The 16,528-nt window shown below is 43.1% G+C and overlaps 1 protein-coding gene across 1 annotated transcript in view; it reads right to left on the reverse strand.

Annotated features, from left to right (window-relative positions):
* Positions 1–14,573, reverse strand: part of NR5A2 (nuclear receptor subfamily 5 group A member 2) — a 119,693-nt gene extending 105,120 nt beyond the window's left edge. The window contains exon 1 of the mRNA XM_083445342.1: positions 14,180–14,573. Coding sequence (XP_083301468.1) covers positions 14,180–14,246 — 67 coding nt within the window. The 5' untranslated portion in view covers positions 14,247–14,573. The remainder of the gene's footprint in view (positions 1–14,179) is intronic.
* Positions 14,574–16,528: the final 1,955 nt, after the last annotated feature.

The raw sequence follows: 16,528 nt of genomic DNA on the forward strand, positions 1-16,528 counted from the left end.
AACGGGCAGGAAGACCTCGTTGCACCTCAGTTAGAAACGCAAAGAGCATTTCCAGGGCTGTAAAAAAATGAATGTTTTCTGTCCTTCTCTTAATAACAACAACCACAACCACAACAAAAGTAATCGGTTCTAGCGTTAAGTTTAATTAAAAGTTCTACGGATTTTAGGAAACGCATTAAAAATTCCGCTGATTTTGGGGAACGCTTAATCAGGTGATGGTGAAGGAGCGTCCTGAAGAAACAGGACCGCACTCCTTATTTGGGTGCTATTGGTTCTCCAGTTTTCTCGCACCATCACCACATCCTCCACATCCCGATCCTCAGTTTTATTTAAGCGGCATGAAGACCTTTTGCTTTTAATGGCATGGGCTTCCTTTCTCTCTGCCGGCCCGCAAGCTAGGCCAGATCACCCAGTCGCTCCGACCTGCCTGTGGCTCCACGCAGCGAATTAAAAGAGCCAATTAGTGAAAGCCCCGATCAGCGTTTCCTGCAAAGGTTTTCCTCTGCTCTCGCCACCCCCATCTCTGCTTTCAGCAAGCCCCCTCTCAGCTGCACAGAGATGCCCCCAAAGGAACGGCGGATCATCTTCCTAGACTCCAGGACCCAAGAGGTCTCTCGCTTAGGCTTCCTCACTCTTAACTGTTTAGGCTTGAAAATATCTTAAGACATTAATAACTTTATATGTGACACAGGCAGCGATGCCGTTCACAGTTTGGAAATCTGGCTATTTCTTTAAAAGGTTTTCTTGTCCTTTAGTCACTTCAGCGTGGATAAGCATTGGGCCGCTTTTTACCTAGGTCTTTCTTTCTTTGACCTGGCTTTGCTTTGGGCTTTTCCCGAACATTAAATATCTGGGTGCAATTTTTTAAAAAAATCCTGTTCGCTGCTTAGTTCTGAGGCTGCCGATTCACCAACCAACCAAGAGTTTTGCCTTGTTCTCGTTGATCCCACCAAAATGACTGACAATGGTTTGTTGGTTTTGCATTTGCCTGGGACTCAAAGTGTTGTTGTTTAATCCGCGCGCTTTGTGTTAAGGATCGGTTCATCTTCCAGTGCCATTGGTCACTAGGAAAAAAACAAAACCGAAGGGGAGACTAAAGGGCGGGCAGGCCTGAACGATGGTGGTCTCTCCAGAAGACCCTTTTAGACATTAGATTCATTTGATTGTAGCTTCACCAGGAAGTCAGCTCTAAATCTGCTCGAGGGTGGAGAATGTCTGGGGCCTCTAGTTCGCTCCGGGAAAGTGCCTTGGTGTTAAGTCTGTTGGCTAGTCAATTGCACAAGAGTAAAAGAGAGCGGCATCAGATTTCTAGGAGGTAGCCCAAGCGACTGGAGGCATTGTTTTGGTCCTAAAGGCAGGACCCTCAGCGGAAGTCGGGGAGAAGTTTAGAGCATCACCAGCCAGACTTGGAGAAGCCATGCTTGACCAATCAGAACACTTCTCAGCATCTTTATCCTCATCCTTCTGGGCGTGGCATGTTTCTGCAGATATCTCTCTGCAAACTACAGAGATGTTAAACGATGGAAAATAGTGAAAGAAAGTAGTAAGGTCAAATCCATGATACCTGAGCTATTTTGCACCTATAACCCACGCCGAACCGCTAAGGACTGAGAGGGCCGAAGGAGAGTTTATTTGTCCAAATGTCCAGACTCTTTGCGCTTGTTTTTAGATAGTTTCAAACCTTCCTCCCAGGAGGAGGAGGAACAATTTGCTACTAAAGGCATGCCAAGGTTCCAACAGAGGTCAGCGGTCCAGGGCTTGACCCGTCCATAAATTGGGAATAAGCCACATCAAGCGTAATGCATAACCTGCATAACAGGAACGGATTGCAGGACTGAGACCCTCGCCCTACTTCCTTGGAAGGCAGCGAATGGGGGGCATTTCCGAGTATAGGGGGTTGGGAGCGGGGCTGAAATGCCTTGGCCTTATTTGGTATAGATGCTGTTGCATTAGGACCCAAAAACTAGAGGGCCCGCGGAATAAAATGGCTCAGGGGCCGTGTTCACACGTGCGAAGCACCACTCGCTTTCCGAGTGGAAAAATATCTCTGCGATGTTATATCTGAGATTGCTCAGGGGGCAAACACAGGAGAAGGGCGGCGTTATCACCAATCGGAAAATCCTCTAGAAAGAAGGGAGGCGGGGGAGATAGGGACCTCCGTCCCTTACCTCTGGAGTCCGCGCTGGTCCGAGTCAGAACTACAGGACTAGAGGGACACCCGACTGTCCCGTGTAAACCTGTCGTTTCTCCAAAGCGACAATTTCAAGGCAAAGTCATCCTTCTCTCCCGGGTCTGCCTTTAATTTAACCGAGAGCTTTAGTGTTTCCCTTCGCCTTGAGCAAGGGCCCTTGGCGCCGTTTCCTTCAAGCCCATTTCCCCATCCCTTTCACCACCAACTTCTCCTAACTTCTCTCGGCGCTACGCGCCTATCCTGAGTTTGCGGAGCTCGCCCGGACATTTGGCGGAAGCTTTTGACTGACGCTTACAATTATCCAAGATGATGGCTCAGGGAGGCTTCAGAAGCCTCGGTTAGGAGGGGAAAGCACAAACCCGCCCTCCTTCCACTCAAGATAGAAGCCCACTTTAGGGGGAAAGAGAGAAAGAAGAAAGAAACCGCGGAGCGAGTAAAATAATAAATACAGTCTGTAGCATTTCAAAGTCTTGCACTCCCGAGCCTGGAAACTTGAGTTGGCCAGTGTGTTAGAGCGCTAAGATGTCCGGCTAGGATTGGGGAGAGAGCCAGGTTCGAATCCTACCTCCGGCACACGAAGTTCTTCGGCTGAGCTTGGGTCAATCGCAGGGTTGTTGCGAAGAAACAGAGGAGAGGAAGTGCGCGGATGGCACCAAATTACTCAGGCTCGTGAGCACAAGAAGGGATCGTGGAGAGCTCCCAAAGGGATCTCTTCAGGCTGGGTGAATGAATGGGCCTGAAGATGGCAAATGCGAGTCGATGGAAGAAAGTGGGAAGCGAGGTGCGCTAGTGGAATCCCCCTCTCTGCCTAACTTCAGGAGCTCTGAACTCGGGTTACAGACGCTTCAGGTTACAGACGCTTCAGGTTACAGACTCCGCTAACCCAGAAATAGTGCTTCAGGTTAAGAACTTTGCTTCAGGATGAGAACAGAAATTGTGCCCCGGTGGCGCAGCAGCAGCGGCGGGAGGCTCCATTAGCTAAAGTGGTGCTTCAGGTTAAGAACAGTTTCAGGTTAAGAACGGACCTCCGGAACGAATTAAGTAGGTAACCAGAGGTACCACTGTATCGGTGTCCATGAAAACGGCGGTCCACGTGTGTGGCAGCTGTGACCAAGGTGGAGTCCGTGCTCCGGATCATATGGAGAGGGCTTCAGAGTAAAACTGTCGGTGCCACGGTGTCCTTGGACAAATCTATATGGCGCTGGAAGGCTGCGTTGACTTCAGGTTGATGGCTGTCCAAAAATGGTGCTGCAGAGTTGGCAAAAAGGGCAACCCAAATGGCCCAGGGGCCTGAATAACGCCCCTAGGAGGAAAGGTGACAACGTCTGTGGCTTTTTAGTTTAGGGAGGGGGTGGAAATGATGAGTGGGGGGGGGCATGGCAGAGAATACAAGATCATGCATGGTGGGGGGGGGGGGGGAGAGACGCAAACCACCCAGAGCCATTGCGGGCAAAAGGAGGTTCTGTTTTTACCCATCGCGCACTTAAAACCATATGATTCGCTTTCACAAGAGGCAGCGACGGTCACAAAACTGCATGGCTTTGAAAGGGGGCCTGGCCAATTGCACAAGAAGGCAATCAAGGCTACTAGCCATGGTTGGAGGCAGGATACCTCGGCGCCCAAGCGGGGAGAGCACTGTGGAGTTCACCTGGTCGGTTACTGGAGGATGCGATGCTGGAAGAGAAAGGCCCTTGGTGTGATCCAGTAGAGAGCTCTTATCTTCTCTGTACGTTGCCACGAGCTTTTTGGAAGTGAAGCAGGACAGTAACTCATTCTCTATCGGCGGGAATTCACCCAGCGCAAACCTTTTCCGAGTCACCGGGCCTTCTTGCCATTTCTCACCCCGCTAGGACGTTTCGTTGCGCCCAGTTAGGTTAGGTTAGGTTAGGGGGCGCAAATTACTTGCCTTGCCCCGGGTACTGACAACCCACGGTACGCCACTGGCTGCGCCTCTTTCGCCCTCCCGCTTCCTTGCGAAATACAGGGCACAATTCTGCCAAGGGGAAAAAAGTGATCGCAACGTCGTCCGACCTAAACCTATTTAATCAGCGCCACTCTGTAAAACAGGACGCCCCAGGATCCTGATTTCAAGCACGCGCTGCTTCCATCTTTCTCACTCTGGTGTTGCACTTCGGCCGGATAGCGCCCAACTAAGGCGCTAGACCTGGGCACACTTACCAGGGAGTAAGACACATAATAGGAGCTACTTCTGAGTAAACAAGCAGAGGAGGGCAGGATTGCGCTGCCCAATCTTAAGTTCGTCTCATAAAGAACTTGTTTGGATTTCAGGTGATCAGATCAGGCAGGCTTCCTCTTCATTTTTTCATCCCGCAAAATGCGCGTATTTGCGTACTTTACGCACAAACGACTTGGAGGCACTCTTTCTTAGTAGGAGCAGATTACATCCTCAAAGAATGTACACATGGGGGAAAAACAGGTATCTTAAATATGTTTACTTGGGAGGATGTGTCACATTGATCTCACTTCAACCTTTCTCCAAATAATATTCCTTAGAATGGTAGCGCGCCTATGCGTTCCAGTGAGCAGCGAGTGACTTAGCCCAGTGGCGTTTTTTTAAAGTCCTTCCTCTGCCACAGACTCAGTAGCTGGCCTTGGGCATGTCACCTGTCTCTTAGCGTCAATTGCCAGCGTCGATATTAAAAGCACACAAAACCACTGTGCGGATTAGAAATCCCCCCCCCTCTCTCTCTCACACACACACACAACACAGAGGTGCGATCTTAACCAACCACTTATCCTTACTCTGAAATTACTCTCTCGTGAATTCTCAATGAGAGTCCCATTCAGGTAAGTGGAAGACTGTAGTTTTAACAAAAAACCTCATTCCCCGAAACGAGGAGCGGGGGGGGACATATTACAACCCTGACCCTTCCTGTCTGCTTACTGTACTTGGAAACCAAGTTTGGAAGCAGTTGGGATTTCTTTCCAAAGCAGTGTACTTTTGGGTTCTGCATTTAAAATCTTTTTTGTATTAAGCGACAATCTTTTTATTAAGTCAAAGCGATTTTCACCAAACCGAAGAGGAAGACTGTAGCGTCGAGATCCACTCGCAGGCAATGTTTGTCTCTGATGAACCTCCACAAGGATGCAAAGATCACATTGGCACACAGTGGAAAAATGTGCCTTCCGTCAGGCGCGGGGGCGGGGCCGCGGGGGAAAGAGCCGAGCTTAACTGCCTGGTCCAGAGTCCACCAAGGGCTCTTTTTATAAACCGCGCGCGGCGGAGCTGGCTGGGAAAAGGCTGGTGTCAACTCGGCCAAACGCTGGTGCGTTTCCATTCCGCATTCGCATCGCACAGCATTCCAAACTTTTCCTTCTTTCCTTCCTATCCCAAAGCAACTGCAACCCGAATTTCTGGATCAGGAACGTTTCCGTCTCTGGTTGCTGTAAAACCCCATCTTAGATCTTTCCAAAAGGAAAACCAAATTCGAATTGAACCGCCCATACTGTATTTAAGTCTTGTCAACAACACGAGCGCAAAGTGAAACTAAAAAGACGCGATGTTAGGGTCTGACATTTTCTCTTTCTTTCTTTCTTTTCTTTTCTTTCGCTTTGGATTGCGAAAGTGAATAATCCAGCAGATGGATGTTGCAATCCTCCTCCTGGTTGCCCGCTGTGTAACTTCCCTCCTCCCAGCCGCCCAGCCTTTCTTAACCCTTATTTCAGTGTAAACGCAACCAGAGCATTTTTAAATTATTAATAATAAAAAAGAAAAATGGGTCCCGTGAAACTTCCCCGTGTATCAACAGAGAAAGTTATATTATTCCTTCCCACGTCAAGGCATGAGGACATTTCATTGTTGACAGCTGCATTCCTCTGCTCACATACCTGGGAGCAAACTCTATTGAACACAGAAGGACTTTGGTCCAAATGCTCTCGAATAGTATTAAGCAATATGCCTTTCCTGGCAATTTTCAACAGTCCACTCCCCACCTCCCATCCATTACTAAACTGGAATTAAAGTTGCACACTTGCTTGCCTAGGACTGGGCTACATGTCCCTTTGATTTCAGTGGAATTTATCACCAGGTGATGAAACCAAGACAGCATAAGTTAATTGTGACTAACAGCAAAATCCTAAATAAGCTTGTGCAGAAGCAAATTCCACTTAGTTGCTTAACTCCCAACTAAGTGTGCATAGGATTGCGGCTGGAATCCATTGAGATCAATGGGATTTACAGTGCAATCCTCCAATCTTTGCTTAGAAGTAAGCCTTGCTCTATTCAGTCTTAGGCCAGTGCCATATTATTGCCAGATAACATTAGCCGTTGAGTTGGGGAGGCATTTAAAACACCCTTGAAACCCATGTAAGCGCACCCATTTTGAAGGCTGTGTTTACCTATTCAGAGTGAGGGCAGGGAGCAGTCTCCTCCTTCGGAGCTAGCTTTGCACTGAATAGAGCCATATCTGATTGACCATTTGGTTGAAATGTCATTATGCTCCGAAATTGACAGGGATCATACCACTAGGAAGGCGGACTAACCCTGCGGTAGAAAACCTGTGACCCTCCAGATGTTTCAGGATTAAAACTTCCACTATCTCTGGCCAATAGTCATGCTGGCTGGGGATGATGATAAATGGTGTCCAACCACATTTGGAAGTCTACAGACTTTCCACCTCCTGTCTAATTTGCATTGAAGCAGCTGATTGGGGAAGTTTCAGGAAACATTTCACCTGCTCTGAAGATTCCCTTCTGCATCATAAACATTTGCATGAGAACATTCAGCACTACTAGTTGCTGTGACTAACTTGTTTCATTGATTTCATGGGCATGTTCACTGAGATTCTAAACATAACGCGGAAGTATGTTGAACAGATCTTATTTAGACTTATTGGAACCTTAATCATGGTTATCTTTGGTTGGATCAGAGTCAATATATTGAGCTGTTATTTGCATTTCTTTCACAATCCGTCTGATTTGAGGAGTTACATCGAAAGGGTATACTTTCCTACTGATCTTGATATAGGATTCACTCTCCCATATTCATATCTGAATAATACTTCAGAATATTCAAATAATTTCTCATATCTTATTTTTCTATATTTCAGGAAGTGTAGTATTATCTCTGTATTGCAGTTGGAAGAACTGAGGCATAGAAAAAGTGGCTGACAGATCAGAGCCAGTTCATGGTTTAGGCAAAATTTGAACCAGGGACTTTATTGTTAGAATTATAGTTTTTTAGAGCAACTTTGGTCTACACCTCCTCTTCAGATGTTTTTCGCTCCAAACTGCATCAGTTGCAGCCAGTGTGGTTGAAGCTGAGGGATCATGGGAGCTGGATACCAAAACATTGGGAGGGCACCAAGTTGGGGAAGGCTGAATTATTCAGTGCGTTGCAGAGTAAGATAAGCCAAAGAACCATCTAAAACCTTTTCTGAAGAAAGAAAGGCTATGAACTCAGAAACAAACAAATTTAGGCAGGTCTCTGCCCCAAGGAGTCAATTCCCTGCTCAAGCTCATATTTGCTAGAGACTGCACTAGGGATATCAACTGCTCTTTGATAAGGTCAATAAGGCACTCCCTGCAATAGGCTGATGCTTCAGGCTTCCATTAGTATTAGATGGATAACAATAAAGGTTACACGAGCTGCAAAATTTCACAGGTAGAAGTGACGGAGTGGCTCGTTTTCTCTTCCAACCCAGGCCAGTTTTTCAAGTTAGTGCTCCGCTTCACCTCCCTTAGTCAAACATACCAAACTCCTAAACATTATTATGAGGAAGTTTGTAGTTTTACAATGGGTGGGAGAAAAAAAATAAAGTCTGGTAAGTGATTTTATATAGGGTACTTTAAAAATAGTTCCAGAACTCCAGTTGATAACTGGGGGTTTGACTTACTTTCTTTCACTGCTTTATGAGTTTTATGTGAAACTAAGAGAGGAATAAAAGGATAAGGCTAGAAATTAACCAAGATTTAAATTTCCCCTGATTTTGGGGTATGTTTGCAGGGCCGGCATCAAGGTTTGGCATCATCAGGCACTTGCTGGAGTCCACAGCCCAGTAAGAGGCCCAGTGCCAATCCCTAGAGACTCCTGGCCTTGTTTATTATCCTTTCTGCTGTTGGTTTCTCTTTACCTGCCCTGTCTAAGCAAGCAAGCATTGAGAGGAGGAAGGAGAAGAAGTAATCTCCATTTGTCTTGTCTTCTGCATCTGGGACGTGGTGACAAAACTGGGTCCAGACAGAAATGCAAATGGGCTGGGTTATTCCTTAAGGGTTTTTTGTTGTTGTTACAGTGGAGTTGTTGCTGTTAATTTTTTTGTATTTTTATTTTGTATCCAATGATTTAGGTGGAAATTGTTCAATTTGGTCATGTGCTTTTTGTTGTTCTGTTTGGTACTTAGGATAGGGACACAGGTGGTGCTGTGGGTCAAACCACAGAGCCTAGGGCTTGCTGATCAGAAGGTCAGCGGTTCGAATGCCTGCGACGGGGTGAGCTCCCGTTGCTCAGTCCCTACTCCTGCCAACCTAGCAGTTCGAAAGCATGTCAAAGTGCAAGTAGATAAATAGGTACCGCTCTGGCGGGAAGGTAAACGGCATTTCCGTGCGCTGCTCTGGTTCGCCAGAATCAGCTTAGTCATGCTGGCCACATGACCTGGAAGCTGTACGTCGGCTCCCTCGGCCAATAAAGCGAGATGAGCGCCGCAACCCCAGAGTCGGTCACAACTGGACCTAACGGTCAGGGGTCCCTTTACCTTTACTTGGTACTTATGACTACTTCTGTTATGTTTGTAGCTATGTAATTTTTGTTTGTGTTGTATGTTGGCTTGAGCTTTCAACTGTGGAAATGTGGCATACAAATAACAAGACTGATTGATTGAAATGAATGGGCAATGGCAAGGACTAGAGAGCTCACCTATAGCCCAAAGAGAACCGGTGTGCGATGGTCACTGGTGTGTTAAATGTGATTCTAGAAAACCAAGATGAGTATCCCAGCTAAGTTATGAAGCTCACTAGGTAGCCTTGAAACTAGTCCATTATAACGGCAAGAAATAACAGCAAGTGTAGCTTTGCAGAGGTTAGGCAAGATCATCCTTCTGGTCCTTTTCGACTCAAAAATTCCATGATTCTAGTACCTTACCAAAGTGCCTGCCAAACCTGAAGTCAGCACAGTACATTGACCTCCGACTTAGCTCCAGTTCCAGTTCCCAGGCCTCCCTGTGATAAGAGACGTTAAGAACTGGCCTAGTACTGAGCCAGACAAGTGGCATACCTAGTTCAATATTATCTACAGCAGGGGTGAGGGGAACCTTCTTCAGCTGGAGGGCTGCATTCCCTTCTAGGCAACCTTCCTGATTCTATGATCCCTGAAGCCATTTGCCTGTGGTGGGTGGGGCCAGAAGCAAAAGTGGATGAAGGAACTAATTTCAATTTTAGCTGTGCACAGTATGGTTCCCAGAGCCATCTGAAGGCTTGCATTGGAAATATAAGGCTGAATTAGACGGGAACTCATCACGATGCAAGAGGGCTCTTTTTTATGCTATTACGGTTCTTCCAGGAGTAAAGCCTTTAGTTTTGTAAAAATTGCTGAACTCACAGATAAGATAATTTATAGGGATTATCACAGCAATTATTCTGCTGTGAAAATATTTGATTTTGAATTGTTTCTGGTGTTTTTCTCTGGGAGGAAGGGTATGATAGAAATGGACTAAATAATGATATTCTTATTAATAATTTTATATTCTTATAATAATTATGACTCATTGTACACACATATATACACACGCATGCATGAATATGATTATCTCATATATGTATGTGCATTTAAATAATAAATAAATACTCGACATTTGATGATGATGATTGCATAGCACCTAGCACATTGTTAGAAATAAATAAATAAATAAATAAATGTTAAGGCATAGTGGGAAGTAGTAAAAACAGCAGCCTAGCAATTAGGTGACATTTTGTGTCCAATTTGCCCACATCAATCTGATACAAAAACTGACTCCCTCTGACTTTTGCTTTGGACTGCTTGGTGAGTTTTATGTGGATTGCTGATGATAGGAGATTTATTTATTTATTTATTTATTTATTTATTTATTTATTTATTTATTAATTATTATTATTATTCCAACACCCCAAATCACCCCATTTGCTTTTCATACACTTTCTTTTATTTCTGTTATGGTGTTCAACAACAATCAACAACTTCACATGAAAAGGGAAATCTTACTTCAGAATTTAACACCGGGGTAGGGAGTCTGCTCTAAATTTCTATCATTTCCATCTTTTATAAAATTGTGGCCAGACTACAGTGGTACCTTGGTTCTCAAACGCCTTGGTTCCCAAACGCTGAAAACTCAGAAGTAAGTATTCCAATTTTCGAACGTTTTTCAGAAGCCAAACGTCCAATGCAGTTATTGGCTATTGTTTCCGTAGCGCCTGCACCAATCAGAAGCCGCACCTTGGTTTTTGAACATTTTGGAAGTCAAACAGACTTCCAGAATGGATTAAGTTCAGCGCTTTTGTTTTAGCTATTTATTTTGCGTTTTTGTTTTAGGCTTTTTTGGTTAATTTGTTTTTGTGACTGTGTGGAACCCAGTTCAGCTACTGATTGATTGATTGATTGTGTGACAGCAGAAATGGATAAAAGCCCCTGATCCAAACAATGACTATCATCAGTGCAGGTAAGATTTTTTTTTTAAAAAAAATTTCATCTACAATACTGTCTTATTTTAAAGTACAGTACATGGATTATTGCTTTCATGTTATGGATCAATGGACTCGTTAGGTAGTAAAATTCATGTTAAATTGCTATTTTAGGGGTTATTCTTAAAAGTCTGGAATGGATTAATCCATTTTGCATTACTTTCTATGGGAAAGTGCGCCTTGGTTTTGGAATGCTTTGGTTTTAGAACAGACTTCCAGAACGGATTAAGTTTGAGAATCAAGGTACCACTGTATCAGTTATTTCCACTGAGTTTCCATGATGACGATCACCCATCCCCTGAATTTAGAATGCCATTTAAATTTTTTTTAAATGTATCCCTTCACTAGCACATTCACAAGAGTAGCTCTGAGGATCACCTGTTATACTTAATAGCTAGTATATCTAGATGTAATCCAAGCCATTATAAACAATCTATATTCAAAATATCAAACTAAATAAAGACTCTTTGCTAGCCAAGTATACTCAGCAGTAGTAGTAATTACTACTACTACTACTACTACTACTTCTTTATTGTTATTTATTTGATAGCTGGTCTGCCCTTCACTATAAGGTCCTGGGTGGGTTACAGCAATTTAAAAATATAATATTAAAAACAATTTAAAAGAAATTAAAGACACAAGAGTACAGTGTGCTCTACTACATGTCTAGTGTGAGAAAGGGCAGGGTAAAAAAAGAGGAGTGTCTCCAGCATGCAATAGAAACTGTAAAATGAAATGAGGGGAGGGAATTCCACAACCTAGGAGCTGCCGCAGAAAAGTTTCTTCTCCGCACCCCGTGAACTTCTCTAAGGGTGAAGGAGCTATCAGAGGGCTTCTGCTGATCTTAACACCAAAAGGAGTCTACAGAAGGAGACAGCCTTTCAACTATTTGGGGCCTAAATCACTTACGGCTTTGAACATCATTGCGAGTACCCAGAAACTGGCCAAGAGACAAACTGGCAAACCACTGCCAGTTGGAGAGGTAGAGAGAGAAGACTTACAACCAGTGCTTTTTTCTGAGGGGGACGCAGGGGTACACATACGCCTAAACATTTTGTGAATCTAAGTTTGGCCTCATTGAGGGGCAGTATTTCCATATGAGTAGGAAAACGAGAGTACCCCTAAATATTTTTTTTTATTAAGAAAAAAAGCACTGCTTACAACTGCCATGGAATGTGCCAACTGGGATTTGTGAAGAGCTTGAGGAAGCGTTCACATAATGTCCACTCCACTACTCACATTTGTGCTTATAAATTCCACCACAGTGCATAGAGCAATACTCTGTTGTGGTTTGTATTTGTTATGTGTTTACGTACTTGTGTGCATACAAAACTCCATGTAGCATAATCCTCTACATTTTTTTTTACTCACAACTCCTCTGGAACTCAATGGGGTTTACTTTTCAATATACACACAGATGATCAGGTTGCACATGTATTAAAGAACAGGACATTGTAGGCTTATCAGCTTCCCTCCAACATACATGCCATGCGGCAATAAAATCTTAGTAGTGGGGAAAAGAATCCCTTTTATGTAAAACTCATACAGATGGAATCTTAGGAAGGATTGATAATTGCAGATCTGTCATTTCCATACAGATTAACCAGAGAACTCTAAGCAAAAAGATGCATTTTCTACAGTAGAAAACCTGGAAGTTATAACAAAAGCAGTTAAGAGTTGGGAGGACAATTTTAAACATGCTGGATCAAGCCTTACAGGGGGACACAATAGAGTATTACCCCACCTTCTTCAAACCCCCCAATTTAAGGTATGTTCTGGACATTTGCTTTTGATTTTAAGAATTGGTATTTTTCACAGCTGCCTAAAAATGAAAACACTGCATTTCTGAAAAGATGGGATGTGTATATGTTATATTAAACAATCATACACATACATCACTTCAATTTTTATTGTGTGAGAAACACAACATTAAAAACAGAGATCCTATGCATGCTTACTCAGAAATAAACCCCACTGTGTTCAGTAAGGCTTACTCCCAGGTAAACATAAGGTTAACAAGATGGTATTGCAAAGCATGAATTTGCTTGCAATTTGATAAAATATAACCATGTGCCTAGGTGTGTTTACTTGGAATTAAGTCCCACTGGGGATCACTGCCTAATAAATGTGTGTTTAGGATTGCAACCTAAGACCAATTCGCTGGTCACATTCCAGTTATTGCCCACCCTTTTCAGAAAAGGGTTGCCATATTTTGAAGAGCAAAAAAGAAGACACATTTGCCAACTTCTAGTTTTAACTATAGATCGCTATGACTCTACCCATGAAAAAGAGGACGTGTCCTGAAAAAAGAGGACATATGGCAACTTAACTTTTCATCCAAAATTTTATATACAAAGTTGATACGATATAAAATGCTCTGAAGTTTAGCTGTTGGCTTTAACACAGCAGAAATTTTTACCACAGGTTCAAAAGTATTGCAAGAGAAATTATATATAATCCAAACAGCCAATATCAGTGCAAATGAAAAGGGTTATCTATGGATATGTAAAAAAAGGTCAAACCTTAAAAACTGACTGAAAGTACCCAGACTTTTCAGTTTTGTTAACCAATGGATGCTGGAGTGTTAAACAAGGACCAGAAATTGCTAAATATTTTTTGCATGAAATAAGGCAAAACAACATAAAAAAAAGCAGGAAAGGCCTAAATAAAAAAATTCTTATAGTCGCTATTACAAAACAGCACGCTAAAATACTTTCTCACTATCATGTAACCATAACTTTTTAAAGATTAATGTCTATATGAATGTGTGTTTGACAATGATCATTCTTTAATGATTACACCAATTTAGAAATCTCCCAGATTTTGCCAACAGCCATTTCACAAAGGTCAACCTGAATTCAAATTTATTCCTACACCACTAATGCCATCTTAGCAACTTTATAAACAAATTTATAAAGTTTGGTCCAGCATAATGTATCATTTTCAGTCCTCCCACTTGGCCGGCATAATCTAGCTGCAATTCACTTTAAAGTCCAGTTTACTTCAATGAAAGAGATTTAAGCATGTGCTTCACACTGAAATAAATGTGACTTTGAAGTACAAAGTGCTTTACTGGGGCAGTGTGCTCTTATTAAAAATACTTCATCTGAAGAAAAAGCATGCTTATTCACACATCAATACTTGCACTTTTAAATGTACAGCATATCATAGTCTTTGGGATCCATATTCTTTTGAAGCATAAATTAGACAAGTGGGAAGTAATCCCATAATAATGACGTTTTAGTCTGAGATGGCTGATAAGGCTGAGATTTAGTTCTGTTGGAGTGGCTTATCAAAACAGTCAGAAAAGGTTTTACTTACCACCTGGAAGAAGTCCATGTTTTATAGGTTCCTGTGCGTTGCCGGTAGTATCCGAACTAGAAGACATAATTAGGTGCAAATATATAGTGCCCTTGGCTTTCAGGTATACAGCATTGAGGACGGCAAAAGGTGAGGCTTGTAAACTTTCCTGGCCTTGGGATACTGGCTACAGTAACCTTCAGTGAAAGTCAGGGAACAGTCCATCAACAACACACACACACACATGCGCACGCACACACACAAATCCAATAATTCAGAAAGTAACAGGCCTGCTTTTCAATGGACTCTGTACTTTTTCCAGCATTAGTGACCCTCTGTAAACCAGCCATCCCCGTTTCATGATGGTCCCTAATCAGAGGAATCGGGAGCAGGGATAGGCTTGACCTGGTCACGTGACTCTAAACAGGTTGATAAGGGGACCCTGTTATAAAGTGACAGCAAAAAGGAGATAAGAAGTCTTGGCAGATAACAAGCGCAGAAATGATTAACTCTGGGCCGGAGAGGCGCTATGAAGCAGAGAGAGGAAGGCTGTAAACTTGTGGGGGGTCAGAAGATCATGCTGAATGGATAACCCCCCCCCTCCTTCCATCCCAATGTAAAGTGTAATACCTATAAACTCATGTTTGTGACCTGGCCTCTTGATGTCATCATTTCTTTACAGAGTGAACAACAAGCATGGGCTCTTTGGGCTTCTGTAAATACCTTTGGAAAGTAGAACTAGCAAACACTCACCCCCTTAACCTAGGCTTGCGAACCGATTTATTGCTCTACATCCCAAAGCGATATGAAGGGGGGGGGGGAGCTAACCCATGGCGATTTTCTGTCTGACACAAACATTTTATTGTACCTATTCATTAGACAGGGGACTAACCCCAGTTTGTTTGTCGAATAGTCACCAGTTAAAAGTGTAAAGTATTTTTTTCTTCTTCAATCGCTTAAGCCCTTTATTACTTGGTTAAATACAATCATCCTGGGAAAATAATGGCTCACTCACAGTTGGAATGGCTTAAAAAAAAAGAAAAAAGAAAACCTGACTAAGATGAAGAAAGTTTCTCCTCAGTCCTCTTTTTGAACGTTTTACCGAGCAGATCCACCAACAGAATTTTGTCTAAATTTGGTCACTGTTTATGATTTAGAATGCCTGACGTGGAAGCAATACCTGCTTAGGCCTTCGTTGCCAGTATTCACTGCTATTAACCTGGCAACCTATTACTGATTTATTAATTTATTAAAATATTTGCATAATGCTGTGTCATAAATATATATATTTCAAAGAGGTTTGCAGCAATAAAAGCATAAAACTGTACAATAAAAACCATAAAAAGTTAAAAGCAGACATGGAAGGAGGTATTATTGATTGCCTGCATAGGCCTGGTGGAACAGACAGAAAAACTTTCAGCTGGAGTTTAAAAGTCAAAACAGATGGTTTCTGCTGAATTTCTATTGGCAGAGTATTTCACAAGACTGGGCCAATGACATTAATGGCTCGGTTTCTTGTTAGTAAATCTAGGTTGCCAGCTTTGTTGCGGCAAAATACAGGACAGGGCGGATTTCCCCCCCACCGAGTGCTGAAATTATTTACTGTTTATTAAATTTGTATACTGCCTTTCTTCCTAAGATCCCGGGGTGCTTCACAAAGGGATCAAAATCCACATAAAAATTGCACGTTGATGTGCATTTAAATATGTATCATTGAACATATTTTTCTCTCTTGAAATATGGTTTCATAAATCCTAAACATTGGGGATTAAAGCCCGTTGAACACTATGGGTTGTTTCCAATGCTGGTCATACCCAGAGTAGACCCAATCAAATTAATGGATCTAAGTAGGTAATGTGCATTCATTTCAATGACTCATGTCCTTCCCACCTGCTGAATTTGTGCCTAAGAATGATAAATGTGGAAACCTAGCCAAAAAAAGAAAGGTTTGTTGGTTGGTGGGGTGGGGAGAGACAGCAACAAATTCTGCTTCTCTTCGTCACAGAGTCTCCAACATCTGAACAGGGTTCACATAAGCCCTAATCCCCCAGAGAGCTCCAATTTGAAGGTTATGATGTTGTTTGTTGGTAAAAATAAATTATATACCTGGTTATAACATACCAAGTTGCAGCTACCACCTCAGGCACATCTACTAGGCAACCAAAGTCCACTGGGACTTACTCCTGAGGAAGCACGTTTAGGATTTCCACAATCCCCGCATTTCACGCCCTTATCCTCCTTGCTTAACGGGTGGTAGGCGGGACTTAAGCCCTCACACAACATCTCCTTTTCCAATTGGTGGCTTAGGCATGACATTTCGGGTAGTGGGTGGGAGGGAGGTAGCAAGTTCAAACATCTGCGACTCCAACA

This window comes from Podarcis tiliguerta (genome assembly GCF_965153285.1).
Source record: "Podarcis tiliguerta genome assembly, chromosome: 6".
Lineage (NCBI taxonomy): Eukaryota > Metazoa > Chordata > Lepidosauria > Squamata > Lacertidae > Podarcis > Podarcis tiliguerta.